Raw genomic sequence first — 19432 nt, 5'->3', positions numbered from 1 at the left:
ACATGTTGGATAATGCACTTTCAATGCACTTTATCAATCGTTTGAGGTGGATTTTTTGTTCCGCACACAAAAAAATCCGTTCCAAATGATCTATAAAGAGGATTGGAAGTGCATTATCCAATCCCCAGTACTATGGCTGATTCCACACACGTTGGATAATGCACTTTCAGTGCACTTTAGCTATTGTTTGGAAGTGGATTTTTTGTTTCACACTTGAAAAATTCAGTTCCAAATGATCACTAAAGAAGATTGGAAGTGCATTATCCAACGTGTGCGGAATCAGCTAGTGACTGTCCTGGATTGGCCCATTATGATCATCTGGCTTGTCCATAGCTAGGCAACAGACTAGTAGCTGAAGACAGCTCTGATTTCTTCTCAGTCATGAACATGTTATACTGCCTCAGAGAAACCGCTAACGCAGCCGCCTCGAGACAGTCTGCCTAAAACACTCTGTGCAGTTGAAGCATGTGATTATACACATCAGCTATTTACTAATACTACTTGGCTGAGCATCGGTATTACTTTTAGAAAGATTTCCTCCTGAAGTCCCCTAGTGTATCCTCTCTCATCTTCTTCCTCTCCCCCTCTAATCTCCTCTCCTACTCTTAAAGTAATTCAGCTAGCTTCATCTTCTCCTCAGTGAAATAATTGAGATAGAGAGAGGGAGGGGGGGAAAGGAATTGCATGCCAAGTGCCCTCAGCTACAAAAGAGAGAGAGAAGCCTTTGGTGTATAGCACCCTCCCTTTTCACACAAATATTCATAAAGAAATTTTCTGAGAATTCGCTTTCACTCACTCTTCAATTCACTGAGCAGTTCTCATCTGTCTAGGCCCAACTGGCAAAACTACAGTGTCAAGTTGTATTGTCGAAGGCTTTCACGGCTGGAGAACGATGGCTGTTGTGGGTTTTCCGGGCTGTATTGCCGTGGTCTTGGCATTGTAGTTCCTGACGTTTCGCCAGCAGCTGTGGCTGGCATCTTCAGAGGTGTAGCACCAAAAGACAGAGATCTCTCAGTATCACAGTGTCAAGTTCTCGCTTGAGAAACAGCAGACTGGACAGGCCAACTGGCCAAAAGATGTTTAGAAAACTATGAAGCGCTGGCACTGGGGAAACTGTGGGGTCCCTCCTTTCCAGCTTTGTTCCAGTTTGCTTTCTCTTCACCACCTTACTCAAAGACTCTCTGTCTTGGGTTTTTTTCTCCAGAGAGCTCCCCCAGGACCTGCTATTCAGGCAGGCTTCTCCAGCTGTGTTCTAAATTATGAGATGTGGATTTTGCCCCACAGAACTCAGTAGTCATTGAAGTTGCCCTACGGTCAATTTCTTGGTGAAGTTAGAATGTGAAAAACCCCCAAATCCCACTTTTCATCAGTTTACACATTCATCTTACACCGCAATTGGTTGGTTGTGTTTATCGGCATCTCAGATGTGGCTGTTTAGATGTTTTAAACCCCGCCCAATTAAATGTATGTGGATCCAGTCCTTCACACACATCCCCTTCTCAGAGAGGGTACCCTGAAGGAGATCTGTGGATATTTTAACCACCATTTTAAAGAGAACGCCCATGGGAAAGCATTTCCAAAAACACCCTTAACGGTGTGAAAATGAGCAGATCCCCAGCAAAGTGATTAAATAAAGGCCGATTCCGCACACGTTGGATAATGCACTTTAGCTATTGTTTGGAAGTGGATTTTTTGTTTCACACTCGAAAAATTCAGTTCCAAATTATCTCTAAAGAGGATTGGAAGTGCATTATCCAACGTGTGCGGAATCAACCAATCTCTTCATTCCTCAGGTAGGAGTACGTGATAGACTTTGTTGCTGGAGGCTGATCTGAACTGTAAGCAACCTCAGCATCACTCAGTGGACTAGCAAATCGGAAGAAAAGGCCAACTGGGCATTAATGGCACCTGGTGGCCGCTGTCGCACTGGCTCCCTTCAAGTGTCAGCCTAGTGTTGCGTCACTCACAACTTTCCCCCTTTTTCACCAGAGCACTGGAAGAATGTTCAGCACAAAAACACAGTAATGAGAGGTGATGAGGAAAGAAATATAAACACCAGACCCATCCTGCAAGCCGCTTCAGTAAGAAGAGTGGATTTCCAACTCTATTTACTTCAGTTCTTGTTTCCGCGCCCTCCTTAAACAACTGCAGGAGTGCAACTGGAAAGGAAGCTTCAAGTGGGGCTGTCTGTTGTGATTCTGGAATACAACTGACAATGTGCATGTGGTACCGGGTGCAAATTTGAGTTGAAAATCTCTGCTTCCATTTAGAAATAAAACTAGCCCTGATAGAGATGAAGGTATGCTGGAAAGCAAGTAGGGACGTGGCTGTGCGTGAAACAGCCATCAAGATTGGCAGACTCGCTGGCAGAGCTTCTATTGGGCATGCAGGACTTCCCAGGTTCAAGCTCTGGCTTCTCCAGCTAAAGGATCTAATAGCAGACAATGTGAAAGACCTTCATCTGTCTCCTGAGACCCTGGAGAGCCACCGCCACTGTAGACAACACTGACTTAGATGGACGAAGGGTCTAATTCAGTATAAGGCCGCTTCATGTGTTCAAGGGTGCTGTTAAGATTCAACTGACCAGGGGAGGGGTCAGTGCCCTGGCACAGCGTTTGGGTCTTCCCTATGTCTATTAAAACCAGAGTGTGCAACTTAAAACAAATCATAATTCTGCAACTTGAATTCTGTGATAAACATGTCACAAAATTCAGGATGCAGCTTTTTTAAAAAGTTGCACGCAACCTTGATTTAAAAGATCACCTCTTTGGAGGAACTGGTCCTGTTTGCTTGTTTGGTTGCAGCCGTTGCAAAGAGGCCCACCCTTTCAGTTTCCCTTATGACAAATATAGAAAACCAATTGGGGAGTAAGAAAGGTCAACTAGTTTAAAAGCAGCTAGAGTGCAGGAAGTGGAAAGACGTGGAGACTGACGAAATACTGCAACCGGAATCCTGATTTAAAGATATAGAACATAAGCAGACAGCAGGAACAAGAAGAAAAGCCAACATTCCCAAAAGCATTTCTCAGAAAAGGCAGTTTTAAGACTCCCACTTCTTACATTGACCTCCTACTTAGGAGAGAGAAACGTTACACAAATTTAACTGCACAGTAACTCAGTCTCCAAGATGTTCAGAGGCCACAGAGGTGTCTGATCACCTGTACAACAGCACACAGCCTCTCCTACGTTCTTCAGGATCAAATGCACCTACGCCCCCAGCCCAATCACAGCTCTTTCCCGCAGAATTTGGACAGGGCCCATGTTTTGGCACCTGCAGCTGGGTAAATAGCAAGCATCAACCAAATTAGCACAACCCCATCAACAAGGTGGAAATATGTCAAGGGACAGATCGAAACCTGAAGTTTGGATAAAGGAAGACAGCATTTATGAGAGGTAAAGGTTTTTGTTTCCATTGCATTAGGTCACATTTCTTCCACCCTCCCGCTGCATCTTGGGACACTGCAACTGCATTGGCTTTTAAAAGGTAAATTCTACCAATCCAATGTTTTCCAAACCGTGGAACCCTTTCCATATCAAAGTGTGTGATTAAGAAACCCCATGCATTTTGCCACGTTATCAAGTGCACAATCAGTTAATGCTGAGGAGATCTAGCCAAGCCTCACAGTTGTCCTGTATGAACAGAGACTGCATTTTAGACCATTTATGTCTGACAAAGGGAGCTTTGACTCTCAAAAGCTTATAAGCTGGAGATCCTGTTGCTCATGAAGGTGCTACTAGACTGATGCTCCTCTAGACCATTCTTAGCGCTCTCTTGGAGCTGTGCACTGGAGAGGAAAGGTGGCACGTCTGCTGCTACCTATCTTTCAGGGAAGATTTCCGCAGTGACTGGTTTTCTCATTGAGGAAGCACTGATACCCTTCCCAGGAGCCTTCTGGGACACCCCCCGAAAGCCACTGAACTAGTCCATAGTAGAGACACAATCAGTGATCGTTCCAGGTGGGCAGCCATGTTTGTCTATAGCAGCAAAATAAAAACAGGAGTGCAGGGGTACCTTAAAGACAAACAAAATTTATTCTGGCATAAACTTTCCTGAGTCAGTGTTTACTTCATCAGATGTATCCGGTGAAGCAAACTTTGACTCCTGAAAGTTTATGTGGGATGAAATTTTGTTTGTCTACCACTGTACTCCTGTTTTATATTAACACTAGCTTGATACCCATGCTTTACTATGGTATTTAACTACTTTAAGTCCAATTATAATACTTATGAGTATGTAACATTTTTGGTTTGTGTTCTTTTTAGTTGATTTTGTAGTATAAAAGCATAACACCCAAGTTTTACAAAGGTGTGTGAATAAAGTAAAACGTTTTATCCCTATTCAGGAGTCTTGTACTGTCGTTCTTCAACTGTCTGTAGTTTCCTTTACCTGATTTTTACCTCAGAACACAGAGTTTCCACAGCTGATCAATCAGAGGGAGGTGCAAGCAGGAAGGAGCCTGCCAGCCACACAGGGAGACTGGCAACCCTAGTGAACTTTTAGGGGAAATCTGGGAGGTGCATTTTATCTCAGGACACATTCAATAACTCCCAATAGCAACTGCTTACTGTTTAGAATGTGCGGGGTGAGGACCAATAAGGCTGTGTACGCAAATGACCTCTGTGTTCCAACTGTTGCTGGGGGAGAGGATGAGGTGTGGAATGTTGTGAGGCCCAATCAGCCCGCATATGCAAATTACCTTGAAAGGCTGGCCCAGTCAGGGAAGAGTGGCCAAACTGGCAGTGGCGGGGGCGCAAGCAGGCAGGAGCCTGCCAGCCACATAGGGAAGCTGTACCCCTTTGGGAAAACACATTTTATCTCTTCTCAGTGGGTGTTTACATCATGGAAAGGAATGTTCTCCTCACATTTCATGTTTCTAGGTCCAGGGGTTTGGGCTGGGTGTTTTTGGGTTTTTTTTGGAAATTTTATTGGTGAGTATACTTTTCAAATTCAATACATACATTCCCTCAATATCTAATTAACCCTATCCCCCACCCTTTCCCTCCCCCCCCTCTATCGACTTCCAACAGCTTTCCAACCCTTACCCCCTTTTATTACTTGATAATTCCCTTAGTCTAAGCACATTCTAATTTTTTTCCCAGGTATTCTATCATATATATCAAATACCCTATCAATATAGCATACTTCTATCAATTATACTATCAAATATTCTATCAGTATAATATACATCTATCAATTATACTATCAATATAGTATAAATCTTATACCCCTCAATATAGACCAGTATGATATAATATAATATAATATATAACAAAAGTCTTAGTTTAAATATATTCTATTTCTTTTAAACATATTCTATCAAATATACTATTGTACCCCCAGTCGGAAGTAAGAGACAGACACAGGCTTGGATGAAAGGGCCGTTTATTAAATGACCATAACAATAACGCACGGCAAGGGCTAACTAAGCAGTACAGGTCAAGCCCTGGGGTCAGCACCTGACCACCGCCTTGCCTGTCTGGGCGAGCCCCCAATGCCCCGGGTGTAGGCCATCCCCTGAATGGCTGCTACCCGGCCAGCTAGGCCCTGGGATCCCACTCAAGCACCTGTTGCGCCCCAGCCGCCAAGCATGAGGTGAGGTCTTGTTCCCGGGGATCCCCTCAGGCGTCTGCCCTCCCTGACGGTAGCCGCCCAAGCATACCGCCCTAACAGCAGACCCTGTTCCCCAACCTTGGGGAATGCCACAGGGGGTCACCAGCCCGCACCCTATTTCCAAAAGCTCCTGCCACTACACTAACTGGCTGCACCCAACAATACTCATACCACCGCCATTAGTGCAAGGTAGGCGAAAAACCCCCCTTCCTCAAAGCCAATCAGGGAAGGAAGGAAAAAATTCCTACCTGGCTCCAGAAACAGCAGCCGGCTATTCCTGCACTAAACACAGGGTGAGGTGGGTGGGCCGAGCGCTCCAGAAAACTGACACTGGGAAGGGGCAGAACGCGCGCAAGAGCGCCAAGCCCCGCCCCTTCCCAGAAACCCGGATGAAGAGGGAGGGAGTCTGCCTCCTCTCCGTCCAGGGCTCCAATTGTCGGCTCCCAGCTTAAGCGGCGAGCCGCGGCTGGGAGAGCCGAATTGTACCCCCAGTCGGAAGTAAGAGACAGACACAGGCTTGGATGAAAGGGCCGTTTATTAAATGACCATAACAATAACGCACGGCAAGGGCTAACTAAGTGGTACAGGTCAAGCCCTGGGGTCAGCACCTGACCACCGCCTTGCCTGTCTGGGCGAGCCCCCAATGCCCCGGGTGTAGGCCATCCCCTGAATGGCTGCTACCCGGCCAGCTAGGCCCTGGGATCCCACTCAAGCACCTGTTGCGCCCCAGCCGCCAAGCATGAGGTGAGGTCTTGTTCCCGGGGATCCCCTCAGGCGTCTGCCCTCCCTGACGGTAGCCGCCCAAGCATACCGCCCTAACAGCAGACCCTGTTCCCCAACCTTGGGGAATGCCACAGGGGGTCACCAGCCCGCACCCTATTTCCAAAAGCTCCTGCCACTGCCAGGGTCAAGCCTCTGCTTAGACCCTTGCGCCCCACAGGTGGCCTAGCGCCACCCGAAGCCCTTGCCGCAGGTCATCTAAAAATAAATCATTGCCCTCAGGTGACATATGGACACCATCTCCTCTGTAGAGGTGGGCAAATTCGGCCCTAATCCTGGGGTGTGGCAGATAAATGCCCAAGCCCTGCCCCAAGGCCTTCCTGATGTCATGGTTAGTCTTACGGCGGGCCCTCTCAATAGCCTTGGGATTCAAAGCCTCCCGCCAAACTTGACGTTGTAGCATCTCGGACCATATAACCAGCACACCAGGCCATTGGTCGTGTATGTATGCTAGGTCCACTGCTACTTGCACTGACAGGGCCTTACCCTGTACCATGCCAAGGTCATTCCCACCCAGGTGGATGACCACAATGTGCGGGGGCGGCTGCATCCGCCCCCTAAACAGAAGAGGCAAGAGGCCCGGCCACCTGAGGCCCCGCCGTCCCTGCCACTCCACTGTGGCCACAGCACTCAGGCCCAACTGGGATCCAATCGGCGTGTTCTTAGCTTGATTGGCCGCCCAAAACACCATGCTGTGGCCACGTATCAGGATCCTCCTCCTCTCATGGCCCGACACGGCACCTGGATGACACTGGGAAGGGGCAGAACGCGCGCAAGAGCGCCAAGCCCCGCCCCTTCCCAGAAACCCGGATGAAGAGGGAGGGAGTCTGCCTCCTCTCCGTCCAGGGCTCCAATTGTCGGCTCCCAGCTTAAGCGGCGAGCCGCGGCTGGGAGAGCCGAATTGTCATTATAATATGTATTAACACCCCTACTGTGCACCCTGCCACCAATGTGGCACCGCACACAGCACCATACTGCACATTCATTATATAATATACAATCTAATCTACCAACGTAATAGTATATATAGTATGCCCCATCAGTATATTTGTTTAACTATTCCCTTATTCATATACTCTGATAAAGGTATTACTTATCATAACCTCCCTATCTTATTCTTTAAAAAATCAGTTCTAAATTTCATCCCTCTTCTGCTATATTATAATCCAAGCTTAGATTAAAATAGATATAAATTCTTAATGGTAAAGTCACTTCTCTCTTCTGTTTAAAATGTCTTGTTTCAAAAGTTCTCAAACTGCCACAGTTCTCCTTTCACATCCCATTTTTTTCCCAAAAATTGTTTCAGTTTCGCCCAGTCCGCCAAATACTGTCCCAGATCTAGGTCTTTAAGTTTTCTTGTCATTTTATCCATCTCTGCCATGTACAGCAATTTGTAAATCCAGTCCTCTACAGTAGGTACTTCTTGCACTTTCCATTTCTGCGCATACAGTAATCTTGCTGCAGCTGTCATATAAAATAACAATGTTCTATTTTGCACTGGAACATTCTCCATTCCCAAATTTAGTAGCAGCAGTTCTGGGTTCTTATTTATTTGGGTTTGTAACACCTCATTAATTACTTCTATTATATCTCCCCAGTACTGCTTCGCTACTTCACAAGTCCACCACATATGGTATAATGATCCTTCGTGCTTTTTGCATTTCCAGCATTTATCTGACATTTTAGCGTTCCCCAGCGCAATTTTCTTCGGTGTTAGGCACCATCTGTATATCATCTTGTATACATTTTCTTTAATATTCGTACACGTTGTAATCTTAATTGTATTCTTCCACAAGTGCTCCCGTGCCTCCATTGCTATTTCTTTATGAAAATTTATTGCCCACTTCACCATCTGTACTTTCACTGTTTCATCCTCAGTGTACCGTTTTAGAAGTATCTTATAGATCTTTTGAGATTTGTTTCTTGCCTTCTTGTAGCATTACTTCTTCCAATTCTGTATTTTCCATTTTTATTCCTCCCCTTGAACAGTCCGATTTATAAAGATCCCTTATCTGTCTGTATTGAAACCAACTATAGCAAGGAGACAATTCTTCTTGTGACTTTATTCTTAATGTTGAATATTGTATTTGTGTTATCTCCTTGTAAGTTAAACATTGCTGTTCGTTCTCGACAGTTCTCGGGTCTATTACTTCATACGGGACCACCCAAGAGGGGATTTGATCTTCCAGATACATCTTATATTTCTTCCAGATTGTGAAGAGGATTCTTCTGATATAGTGATGCAGAAACAGAGAGTCCGCTTTTATTTTATCGCACCATAGGTATGCATGCCATCCAAACATTTTCTTACAGCCTTCCAATGCCAGAAGTTTGCGATTTTTCAACGTTATCCAATCCTTTATCCATGTCAAACAAATTGCTTCGTAGTACAGTCTTAAGTTGGGCAGTTGCAAGCCACCTCTTTCTTTTGCATCCTGTAACACTTTCATTTTAACACGTGGTTTCTTGCCTGCCCACACAAAATTCGAAATTTTTCTTTGCCATTTTTCAAATTGTTTAGAGTCTCGAATAATCGGAATCGTTTGTAACAGAAACATCACATGAGGTAGAACATTCATTTTTATTGTCGCGATTCTGCCCAGCCATGATAAATTCAACTTGTTCCACTTTATCAAATCTCTCTCTATTTGTATCCACAATTTCTCATAGTTGTTCTTAAATAAGTCTATATTTTTTGTGGTTAGTTCAATTCCCAAATATTTTACTTTGTTTGTTACCTCGGGTTTGGGCTGGGTGTTGATGAATCAGTCAGGACACTTGTCTTTATATACAGAGATAAGGAATAGTTCATATCACAGGAGATGACAAGGTGGCCAGGCTGTAACCCGAAGAGGTTCATTGGACAGACCCACGACTATCATACAGGATAAAGCCCATGACTTCTGTCCCCACCCTGTCATGCTTCCATCCCCACCCTGTCGCCTGCCGGGGCAGACAGGACTGTCATAAGGCTCTGCAACAGTTTACAGCAGAGAGGGATAACTGATAGGGGCAGCAGCACCACGGCTGAATTGCCTTCTACACCTGTGAATCTCCTCTCCAAACTGCGCCCCTCTCTCACTTTTAATTGTTCAGTGAAGACTTGTTACCCAAGTTCTACTCTGCTGCTGAACATTGAATTTGCCCTCAGCCAAAGAACAAGGTGAAGCTTGCTTCCTTTGATGTCCAGGCAGGAGAGATGCGGAGTGTATGTGTGTGTGTGACTCCCCTACACATGACCTGCCCTCTGACAGGGTGTGTGTGTGGGGGGGGGGGGGCAGCTCAGCAGTGGTGGCTGCTTGCACCCACCGTGTCTGAGGTTTGGCTAGCCAGATTCTGGCAGAAGCAGTGGCTCCCACTTGCCTCACACGAGGTGCAGGCTGCCCCTTGCTTGGCCCCCGGTGGCGGGGGGTAGATGTGGTGGATGGATGGCTGTGATTCTGGGGCCCTAGCCGAGATTTTTGCCTAGGGTCCGGGATTCTCCAAGACTGCCCCTGATCCTAGGAAGTACTGGCAGAATAGAATGAATATGAAAAGACTGCAGGAACTCTGCAGTGACACGGCAGGAGGACCTTTTCTAGGGTTTGGAGAAATGGGTCACTTCCACGTGTTCCTTTGTTTTTCCGGGCTTTCTCTGTCCCGAAGCTGACTCTTCCCAACCTGCTTTCATAACTCACCTTCCATATGCAGCGTCCTCATGCGTTTCTTGTGTGTGTTCATAGCGGAAGGAAAAAAGGTCCCAAAACAGAAAGCGCGTTCTTTCTGCACCTCATCACAAATGACGTTGGTGCAGTCCTGTCCAATTTTCCGGTTTTTTTTTTTTTTTTGAGCACATGCATGATTGTGCTATATTCTCCTGTCTCAGTTTCTGGAGGAACTGGGCATACGTAGTACTCCGTTCTCTGCCATTCATTTCCCAAAGTTTTAAATGCAAAAGTGTTTAATAAGTATGTGAACAGTAGAGTAGTACAATCGCACGATTTCATATCCTACTATATAAAAGGCTTTAATGCTAGTCTGAAATAAAATCAGAAATTGCATTCTGTTCTCAATGTTGTTCCTAAACTGATAGTCTGATTGCTGAGTGATCCAATATAGCAAGCACTGAATCGTAATAGCGCAAGGACCGTTTTAAAAAGTAAAAAAAAAAGGCGGGGGAGGACTTATGCGATTGTGCATGCGAGCCAGACGCTTGTGTGTGTGTGGGGGGGGGGGGGTAAAGGCAAGAGGAGGGGTTGGAGATTTGTGGGAGGACACTTCAAAAGGGAGATGCATTGATACGTTAGATAATCACGCGAAAAAAGCAGCATCAGAAATGAAAATGGAACAAAACAAGTTTCACAAAAAACACTCAAAACCCCGGATCATGGCGACCTGCTCGCGCATGGGAAACGATGACATGTGTAATGAATAACCCACCAAAGTTCTGTTAGCAGGCCATCTCATTAAGGACGTGTGGAAGCGACCCTGGTTAAGGTCGGTGATATCCACTATGCAGCCAGAGGGCCCATTCTGTCATCCATTTTGACTCCATGGGCAAAATTGCTGGCCTGCAGATGTAAAAGAAGGGCAAAGGGAGAGAAAGAATTTTTAAAAAGTTTCCTCACCCACCATTTTAAAGTGTGGCATCTTGCAACTCCATCTCTAAAATGAGATATATTTTCAAACTGATTTGAATATAAACTAGAGATCTTTTTCTTTTTAATCTCGCAAAACAGTATTTTATATGTTATGTTAATATCCGACTTATATAAACCTAATGGTGAAAGGAAGCCAGTATGGTAAGGAAATGGTTGAAGGAGAGCTTCCACTTTCCACCTCGAGCCCATTGAAAGAGACAGTACTGGTAAAAAATAGAGGTAATTTTCATCCCTGTGCATAATATACTTAGGACCAGGGCTTTTTTTCTGGGGGAACCCAGGGGAACAGAGTTCTGGAACCTCTTGAAAATGGTCACATGGCTGGTGGCCCCGCCCCCTGATCTCCAGACAGAGGGGAGTTGAGATTGCCCTCCGCGCCGCTGAGCGGCGCCGAGGGCAATCTCAACTCCCCTCTGTCTGGAGATCAGGGGGCGGGGCCACCAGCCATGTGACCATTTTCTCTGAGGGCAACCCACTGAGTTCCACCACCTCTTTTCCCGGAAAAAAAGCCCTGCTTAAGACATCCCTCCCCTCCACCTTGTTTGGCATCGATACACCTGCGGTTGCTAACTCAAAGGTTTTAGGTGCTTAAAATGGTAAATAAAGTTCAGTTTGATAAGTCAGAATTACATGTGCTGAATTTTCCTCCCAGAGATGGTTTCTAACTCATTACTAGTCGGTTTAGAGAGCCAGCTGGCTTAATGCCTGCAGCAACAGCTGAGTTTCTGTCAAGCCCAGGCAGAAAGAACTGTTGGCTATGCTAAGTCAGCCAATCCCACACAGAAATCTCTGCTCCAGCGTTACAACTCAAACAGCCGGCGCTTGTTCTTTCTCCTGGACAAATGTTATCTAAGAAGAACACCAAGCAAAAAGAGGCATTTTAAACTCAGCAAGTTCAAAAATCAGACTCAGATATTGCTCCTTCCCTGAACTCCTGGGCTGCAGGTTTTTTTTCCTCGTTGTTGTTTGCAGCAGAGAGAATTCACTGCTTTTTAAAATTAAATTCTTCAAAAATTAAACAATTAGGAAATCCAAAGAGCAGAGGTAGTTTTCCAGTTTAAGAGAACACTGAAAAGAATGGTTCTCTATTTCCATGCGCTGCAGTTTTTGAACCCTGAGATTCTTTGGAAGCTTGCCAAGGATTACTCAATGAGAAAATCAATAATGGACACATGAACATTCATATACATCTGAAGCTGCCCTTATGTCAAGCCAGACCACTGGTCAATCTGGCTCCATATTGCCTACTCTGACTGGCAGTGGCTCTCAAAGGTCTCAAGGGGACGTCTCTCACATCACCTTGCGCTTGGTATTTTTTTAGCTGGAGAACTGACGCTGCCCCCCCCCCCCCCCCGTGGACAAAGCATGTGCTCAGTCACTGGGCCACAGTCCCTTCTCCATGAGGAAGAACCTCCCTGAAAGACAGCTCATCTCCCACTAATTATTCCAACCACTGTAATGCACTGCTGCAGGGAAGCATGTAAACATGCTCCACAGCACACTCTCAGCCCCTGTGGAATCAAAGCAAGAACCAACCTGTGCCCTGTTTGACCAACATACGCCCCCATGCCTGCAACGCACTGGGATTCCGTGGTCATTACATAGGCAGAGAAACCAATGTGGCAAGACTTCCGCCCAAGGCAGGAAGTTTGACTAATCACTGAACCAGTGGGTGGAATTCAGAAACAATGTTTGTCCAAGCCATACTGCAAGGTAAGCCTGTAATCCACCAGCTATATACGGCCAACATTGCAACCTAGAACACTGTGCAGTACAAGTAAAAAAAAACAAACCATGGAGAGTTGACTCCAGTGCAAGTAATTATAGCTGGCTTCAAGAAGTGAGCCAAGTTGCATGTCAGAAGAGAATCTGCATCTAGATTTTTCCATTGGCACCTCCAGCAGTCCAACCCCCCATTTTACATATTCCCACGCTTCCCTCCTGCCCCTTCCATCCATCATTCAATCTAACGCATTTCAGATGTGTTGAAAGTCAATGGCAAAAATGAAATGGATTTGTGCTTGAACTTGCATTGCGCTAAAAGTTAAGAGGTGGGACGTTACCATTGTAGCAGCGGGACGGTCAGCATTTTCCTCTCTTTTTTTTCCTAAGAGATGCAGAGAACAGAAGCACGCAGACGGAGTAAGAATCCCTCACACAGACATTCTCCTTTCTTCAGTCATTGCTTTGCTATAGGACAGGCTTAACAAACAAAAGGTAAGTTTTCCCCACTAGAAGGAAGGAAGGGGAGGGGGAAACAAGAGAGGAAGAACGGATGCAAAGGAAGGACAGACAAGGAAACAAAGAGAAAAGCAATTGTCAAGAGAGCAAAGAAATAAGGAATGTTTTCTTAGGCTTTAAAACCTCCCCAAAGAAGGCAACCGTTCCCAGAAAAAGAGCATCTGGACAGTTTAGGCGACTGCCAAATTTTGCATGTTACATGCTCAACCAGCCAGTGCTGCACAAAACACATGAACTCTCCTGTTGAAATAAGATTAGCTACGTTGATAGATAAGGCCATGACGCTGGACAACTTGTTACAATACCTTGGCTCCCAAATGAGAGAAGCAACTGTACGTTATGTCCCAGATATGTCTAAACTGGACATGCTTCCTACTATCAATCTCCCTTTGGAAACTGTCTGGATACATTGGCAACAGAAACACATTAAGGCTGTGACACCCAAGGAAGTTCTGTTGAAATCTGTAGTTTTTCCAAAGAAGCATATTTAAGACACAGGGGCCAACATTAGTGTGGTAGAACAAGAGAAAAAAATGTTATTAAGAAACACAATTTAAAAGGGCCATGTATCCACTCCGCTATGCTACTACAAAAACCAAGATCAGAAGAAGGGAAGTTCAGTCAAGAGGACTAGTAAGCATTTTTCTCCTTGTATTGTCGAAGGCTTTCACGGCTGGAGAACAATGGTTGTTGTGGATTTTCCGGGCTGTATTGCCGTGGTCTTGGCATTGTAGTTCCTGACGTTTTGCCAGCAGCTGTGGCTGGCATCTTCAGAGGTGTAGCACCAAAAGACGGAGATCTCTCAGTGTCACAGTGTGGAGACATCTGCCACCTACCAACATCTTCTCCACACTGTGACACTGAGAGATCTCCGTCTTTTGGTGCTACACCTCTGAAGATGCCAGCCACAGCTGCTGGCGAAACGTCAGGAACTACAATGCCAAGACCACGGCAATACAGCCCGGAAAATCCACAACAACCATCATTTTTCTCCTTCTCAAGACAACAGTCAAAAGGAACATTTAGTAGAACCCAGGGCTTTTTTTCAGGGGGAATGGAGTTCCAGAACCTCGTGAAAATGATCACATGGCCGGTGGCCAGTGTTCCCGCTAATGTGAGCACGTGAGCAATCGCTCACAGATTCTGACTCCTCTGCTCACAGCTTTTCAGCTGTAGCTCACAGATACTAACCCTCAGGTGGCCCAGCCAGCATCTGCAGGTGGGCCCTATAGGGATGGAGCCTCATCCCACTTCTCTCCTCCCTTCCTGGCTTTGGCTGGTTTGGTCCCCAGGGTGGTGCCAGAGAGCGCCTCCAGCCACTGCTGGCTCTCTAGCTGGGGAACAGAGCAGAGCTGAGTGATCAGGTTTGGCCTGACCCATGCAGCCTGAAATTGCTAGGATCCCCTCAGCCCCAGAGAGCTGAGGAGTGGAGGTAGCGCCTCAGCCACCACCATGGTGAAGGCGTCATTTAACTTGGCCTTGGTGCAGAAGGAGGCTGAAGAAGTAAGCATTGACTCACAAAAGCTCATCTTGACATAAATATGCTAGTCTTTAAGGTGCCATTGTGCGTCTGCTTTATTTTGTAGCAACAGACTAATACAACTACCCCTTTGTAATCAGCATGACATATCCATTTTTATATAGAAGTATACTCTGATTTTTGTGGCCCTTTCACCTAATGGCTTTTATTGTTAAATTGTTTTGATTGTAATCAAAACAATTTGATTGTAATTTTTTTTAAAAAGGAGGTGCACTCAAAACTAATGAAAGTTGTTGTTTCGGCTCGCAAAGTAGATTTTTAGCTCACAACACTGCAAAGCTTAGAGGGAACATTGGTGGCCCCGCCCCCTGATCTCCAGACAGAGGGGAGTTGAGATTGCCCTCCGCGCGAGGGCAATCTCAACTCCCCTCTGTCTGGAGATCTGGGGACGGGGCCACTGGCCATGCGACTATTTTCTCCGAGGGCAACCCACTGAGTTCCACCACCTCTTTCCCCAGAAAAAAAGCTCTGGTAGAACCCATTCAAAGAGCTCTCAATATGATATTCTGCTTACAGAATATGATACACTGCTTACAGAAAGCACAAACATATCCCCTGGTGACTGCATACTAGCATACTGTATAAAATTGGAAGCATTATAGTCTCCGCTGCGAATGCTCCTAAAGCTGTACACACCCCAAGTCTGTCCCCTTTCACTTCTTTGCTGATATTAGGCAGCAACTTCATCCCAAAGGAGGGAATCGAGACGCACGGGGACTCCGTGACACCGCAGGCACTGCAGCTGATGGGCTCAGGGGTATCCTGGAAGCATTACCCTTGGCTCAGAAAGCACCTCTCATCCTTGAGCTCTGGCTAGAGGGAAGGAAAGGCATTAACAGGGCTGTTCTGCAGTGGCAGTGAGGAATGCTTGCCTCTCCGCCCTTTGCTTGGGGAGCAGACAGAGAGGGAGGGAGTGCACCTTTATTTTTATTTATTTATTTATATTTCAATTTATATACCGCCCATCTTCAGGGGCTCTTGGCGGTGAACAAGTTAAAATCAATAAAAACAAGAGAACAATACTAAAATCAACATACAAAACAATAATGAAATAAATTAACCAAGTGCAATGGTGGGGAGAAACCCCACCCCCCCACCCCAAAGGTGGGAGGCCGACATGGCACTGCCCCCTTCAACCACCAAACGCCTGGCAGAACAGCTCTGTTTATAAGTGCAAGAGTGAGGAGTGCCTCCAATTTTAATCTCGAAAAGAAACCCCCGTGTTCCCAAGTATCAAATATTTGGGAAATCGTCACAAACCAGTAGGATTTGAGTCCAGTGGGACCTTAGAGACCAACAAAGTTGGTCTTGTTGGTCTCTAAGGTCCCACTGGACTCAAACCCTGCTGTTCTGCAGCAGACCAACCAGCTAACTACCCAAAAATGCCAGAAACCAGTATAATTTCACCTTTTTTTTTACTGAAATCTTGTATTTTAAGCAATGCTGACTATTGCTTTAAAAAGAAAGAAAAAGGCTGTTTATGCAGAAGTTTTAAAATCAGTTTCCTATGAACAAACACTAGTTAAATATTATTAGTTTGCGACAGATGTGTTATGCAGGGCCTACAAAACTGGCACTTGTGAGGGTTGTCTTTACAGTCCCATGAAGGTAAAGAAAGTTTACAGATCGTATTCACTCTGCTTCCTGTTGCCCCTGAATGCGCAAAAAGCAGTTGTGTTCCCAAAGTTCAGAGAGACATGCATGGAGAATTATGTACAACTGACAAACTCTGCCAATTCACAAAGATTTCTGGTGCAAAAATGGTTTTTAATAACCAGAAGGCACAGCTGAACACCACAAGATGTTGCAGACACCTCCCCAGAAAGACACCTGTGACCAAGTATTTCGAGCCAAAAACACTTGCATTCAGGGCTTTTTTTCTGGGGAAAGAGGTGGTGGAACTCAGTGAGTTGCCCTTGGAGAAAATGGTCACATGGCTGGTGGCCCCGCCCCTTGATCTCCAGACAGAGGGGAGTTTAGATGGCCCTCCGCGTCGGAGGGCCATCTCAACTCCCCTCTGTCTGGAGATCAGGGGGTGGGGCCATCAGCCATGTGGCCATTTTCAAGAGGTTCTGGAATGCCGTTCCACTGCGTTCCTCCTGAAAAAAAGCCCTGCTTGCATTACAAGTTGAGACAAGTTACAAGTATGCTATGAAGCCTACCCTGAAGAGTCATATACAAGCGCCAGGGGCTGGCGCTATGGGACCTGAATGGGAGCCCACCTCCTCAGGCTTCCTGCTCAACCAGGGCTGCTAGTCAGAAAAGGGGCCGTCAAGCAATTCCAGGGTTCATTTGCACAACAGCTGAGAATCCTCTTAACGGGAGGAATTGGGTGACATCAGCGGGCCAATCGGAAGCCAATGTATGATATAAGCACAGGGTCATTATTGTTATTAAAGCTCCCTGACAGGCTAACCCTCCTTCTCAGTCGGGGCAATTCGCTTCTGCAGGAGGGCTCCATTTACACCCCGCAGGCATCCTTCAGTGTACTTCACTGCAGCCTGTGCCTGCCCGAGGCACCTGGCTGGCTCCTCAGCCCGAGTGTACAATCCTCCCACTTGCAGCTTTGAACGGCACCATAAGAGAGCGAAGCTATTAAACACATTCAAATGCAAATGCCATTGTTTTTAGCATCACTAGGTAAAACGATGCACTACTACTTCACTTCATCGATAGCTGTGGCAAATATAGTAACTAAAGGAAGAATTCAGATAAATGTATTCTAGGAACTCGTGCCATTACCAGACAGAAAAAGACAAAATACCCTCATTAGCCAACAACAACATTTGCTGCCACTTGGCCACCTAATTCCTAAACTTTGCATTCCCACACTCATTAGTTCTACTCTTTCAATCAGGGTTTGATGTGATAACCCAAACAAGTAAGAGCCAGCTGGATGGCCTTGGGTCAGTCACAGCTCTCTCAGAGCTCTCTCAACCTCACCCACCTCACAGGGTGATTGCTGTGGGGATAATAACAACAACACACTTTGCAAACAGCTCTGAGTGGGTGTTAAGTTGTCGTGAAGGGCGGTATATACATTGAATGTTGTTATTATTTTTATTAATATTGGTTCCCCCTCAACCCTTTTGCAAAATGTGTCTATGTAACTGTTTTGCTCATGTAAGGATATATGGAGTATGTCATTCTTCCGCTTCTGGAGAGTTACCAATTCTTTGTGCTGGTGTTGGTGGTGACAGCAGAAAGAGATCAAAGAGCTCGCTTAAAAGCTTGTCATGTCCTTTGAGATAACATTGTTTGACAAGTGACAAGGACAGCTCATCGAACTGAATTATAAAAAAAGAAAGTTAAAAAACAAAACCTGACTGAAGGACAGGCGGCCTCCTCCTATACACTGCACGTCATATGAGATGTCTGCTAGCCAAAGTTTCAATGGGGACAGCTCGACTCACAGCCTGTCAAGAACTTTGCTCAGGGACAGCCTCCCTGGCCAGTTCATTTCTGAGTTTTAAAAGGTTGGTAACAACTTTAGAATGACAGCTGGAGGGAGGGACAGGCCGGATTCTCTCTACGGACCCCTACTTGTTGTATATTGCTCGATATTGTAATTAATAGATAGTTGTTAATACAACATTAATGCGTATCATTAGCTGCTTCATAAATACTGCAGGTTATATTTTTTTAGAAATAAAAATAAGCATAGGTTACTGGTTTTGTTAGGTGCTTGCAAAGCAAGGTTCTTTTGCCTGGATTTGCAGAAAGCTCTCATTCCAGTGTTCCTTAGCAGAACATCCTCTCATTCATTTCTCAGCAAAATATCAAATGCTCGTCTGAAAGGACATGGTAAGCATGCACACAGCCCTACTATGCAATCAGTACACAATTGAGACTAGTGATCTCTTACCTGGTTAATTACATATACACCATAATCAAGCTGTTGCCTTTGAAGAATTGGATGCAAATAGTACAGCCAATATTTCAAGTGTTCATCCCGGTTTCTGAATGGGATAATAATAGCAACTTTCTGCAGTGCTTTGCAGTCCTTTGGTGTGTGGCGACCTCCTTCCCTCACGTCTGGGTTTTCCTCCTCCACCTTCTTCAAATTCACAGTCAGAGAGAATTCCACACGCAATGGGCCAACTGAGGAGAGAACACAGAACACAAGAACGGATATTAACTATGGCTGTATAGGATTCTCGATGCCTTGTTAAAAAGCCCAACATTCTTGAAGATTCTCCTACGAACAACGGGAGGAATCTCACTTTGAATACCTTTATGAAGAGTGTTGTATGATGAGATTTAAAAGCAATGATTCAGTAGTGGTCTCTTAGGATCTCTCCCTAGCACTGAGTAAATATGGCCTACCGTTTTACCACACAGCTGACCCAATATGTGGTAAAAGTTCTTGCCACCGGACAGGAGGATCCAGGCACCCCAGAGGGAGAGCGCTCCTGAAAGTGGTTTGTTTATCTGTACAAGCTCAAACAACTAGTTTACTAAAGAGGGATATCCATTCCCCTGAACGCTCCCACTTAGTATATAGCTGTCAGCATTCAGCTTTTTAAAGTTTCCTATTGCCAATGATTCTACTTGGGCACCAGCTATGGTGTGAGGGGGTGGGGGTGGGGAGTACAAATAAGGACTTTGTTTTCAGACTCAC

At 45.6% G+C, this 19432-nt stretch overlaps 1 protein-coding gene across 1 annotated transcript in view; it reads right to left on the bottom strand.

The window, feature by feature from the left end:
- Nucleotides 1-19432, bottom strand: part of B4GALT1 (beta-1,4-galactosyltransferase 1) — a 76666-nt gene that overhangs the window by 20297 nt on the left and 36937 nt on the right. Inside the window, exon 2 of the mRNA XM_054986121.1 lies at nucleotides 18677-18912. Within this exon, the coding sequence (XP_054842096.1) occupies nucleotides 18677-18912 (236 nt within the window). The remainder of the gene's footprint in view (nucleotides 1-18676; nucleotides 18913-19432) is intronic.

Source organism: Eublepharis macularius, chromosome 8, assembly GCF_028583425.1.
Source record: "Eublepharis macularius isolate TG4126 chromosome 8, MPM_Emac_v1.0, whole genome shotgun sequence".
NCBI lineage: Eukaryota > Metazoa > Chordata > Lepidosauria > Squamata > Eublepharidae > Eublepharis > Eublepharis macularius.
This window is presented reverse-complemented; position numbering and strand designations above follow the sequence as displayed.